Source organism: Camelina sativa, chromosome 7 (genome assembly GCF_000633955.1).
Source record: "Camelina sativa cultivar DH55 chromosome 7, Cs, whole genome shotgun sequence".
Classification (NCBI taxonomy): Eukaryota; Viridiplantae; Streptophyta; class Magnoliopsida; order Brassicales; family Brassicaceae; genus Camelina; species Camelina sativa.
Genome location: NC_025691.1, coordinates 12,137,148 through 12,138,579, shown reverse-complemented (window position 1 = coordinate 12,138,579; position 1,432 = coordinate 12,137,148). Strand labels below are relative to the sequence as shown.

Below are 1,432 nucleotides of genomic sequence, written 5' to 3'. Positions count from 1 at the left end.
TTTTTTTTTTTTTTTTTTTTGAATTTAGTGCTTGTTGAAATTTGCTTCCAATTGGGTTTTATGTGGTTTTGATCAGATTAGGAAATTTTAAGAGTCTTTTTTGGAAGTCCATACGTTTGACTTCTATGAGAATGAATGATCTCATGGCGAAGAGTTGTGAAATTTGAAAAACTTTACAAGTGTTTGTTAATTGTGATGCTCCGTCGTAGAAGAAAGGACTAGATCGTTTTTGTATTGTCCCAAATGAAAGTAATCTCGTAGGATGTGTTTTTTTGTCTTTATATTAGATCTATAGATATGGATCCAACCATGGTATAACCAAATACTGTTTCTTTCGTATGTTATTGATGAATACGGGTTTAGATTTCGATCAAGTTTTATAACTCGTGTTGTGCTAATCTGTTTCTGAATGTGATTCCGGTTTTGGTTGATGCAAAATTGTTGATCAGTGATGCCTAAGATTTTGTTTGGTCGAGCAGGTGTTGTGGTCTTCCTTTGATAAATTGCACACAAGTGAATCTTCCTACAAGAACGTTCTTCTACTAGGTTATACCAACGGGTTTCAAGTCCTTGACATCGATGATGCAAGTGATGTCAGCGAATTTGTGTCGAGGCGGGATGATCCGGTTACGTTTTTGCAGATGCAGCCCCTTCCTGCTAAATGTGATGGAGTTGAAGGGTTTAGATCCTCACATCCTATACTTCTAGCAGTTGCTGATGAGGCCAAGGGTTCAAGTCCTATTGTCACTGGCAGAGATGGATTGGTTAGAAATGGTCATGAGGATCCTCTTGCCCTCTCTCCTACAGTTGTGCGATTCTATTCGCTTAGATCTCACAACTATGTTCATGTCTTGAGATTCCGATCTACTGTCTATATGGTCAGATGCAGTCCTCGGATTGTGGCTGTTGGCCTTGGTTCACAGGTTAGCTTTTCGTGCTACCTGTTTTTCATGGAGTACACATTTTTCTTTTTGGTAGCACGGTGATCTGCTGGGTAGAGAGTTTGTTTGTTTTGAGTACGCATATTCTAGTGTTTTTTTTTTTTTTAGACTGTTCTATTAATTGAGAGGGGCATCTATTAATGCTTTTACATTTTATTGCAGATATACTGTTTTGATGCTCTAACTCTTGAAAACAAATTCAGCGTCCTCTCGTATCCTGTACCCCAGCTTGGAAACCAAGGGATATCTGGGGTTAATGTTGGATATGGTCCAATGGCTGTCGGACCTAGATGGTTAGCTTATGCTTCCAATAGTCCTTTGTCATCTAGTATAGGTCGTCTTAGCCCTCAGAATGTTACTCCTCCTGGCGTCAGTCCATCTACCTCGCCAAGCAATGGTAATCTAGTGGCAAGATACGCGATGGAATCTAGTAAGCATCTGGCAGCTGGGTTACTCAATTTGGGTGACAAGGGTTACAAAACTTTATCTAA

General features: G+C 39.5%; 1 protein-coding gene across 1 annotated transcript in view; it reads left to right on the top strand.

The window, feature by feature from the left end:
* Nucleotides 1-1,432, top strand: part of LOC104704549 (autophagy-related protein 18h-like) — a 6,708-nt gene that overhangs the window by 815 nt on the left and 4,461 nt on the right. Inside the window, exons 2-4 of the mRNA XM_010420613.2 lie at nucleotides 29-62; nucleotides 461-923; nucleotides 1,104-1,275. Of these exons, the coding sequence (XP_010418915.1) occupies nucleotides 29-62; nucleotides 461-923; nucleotides 1,104-1,275 (669 nt within the window). The remainder of the gene's footprint in view (nucleotides 1-28; nucleotides 63-460; nucleotides 924-1,103; nucleotides 1,276-1,432) is intronic.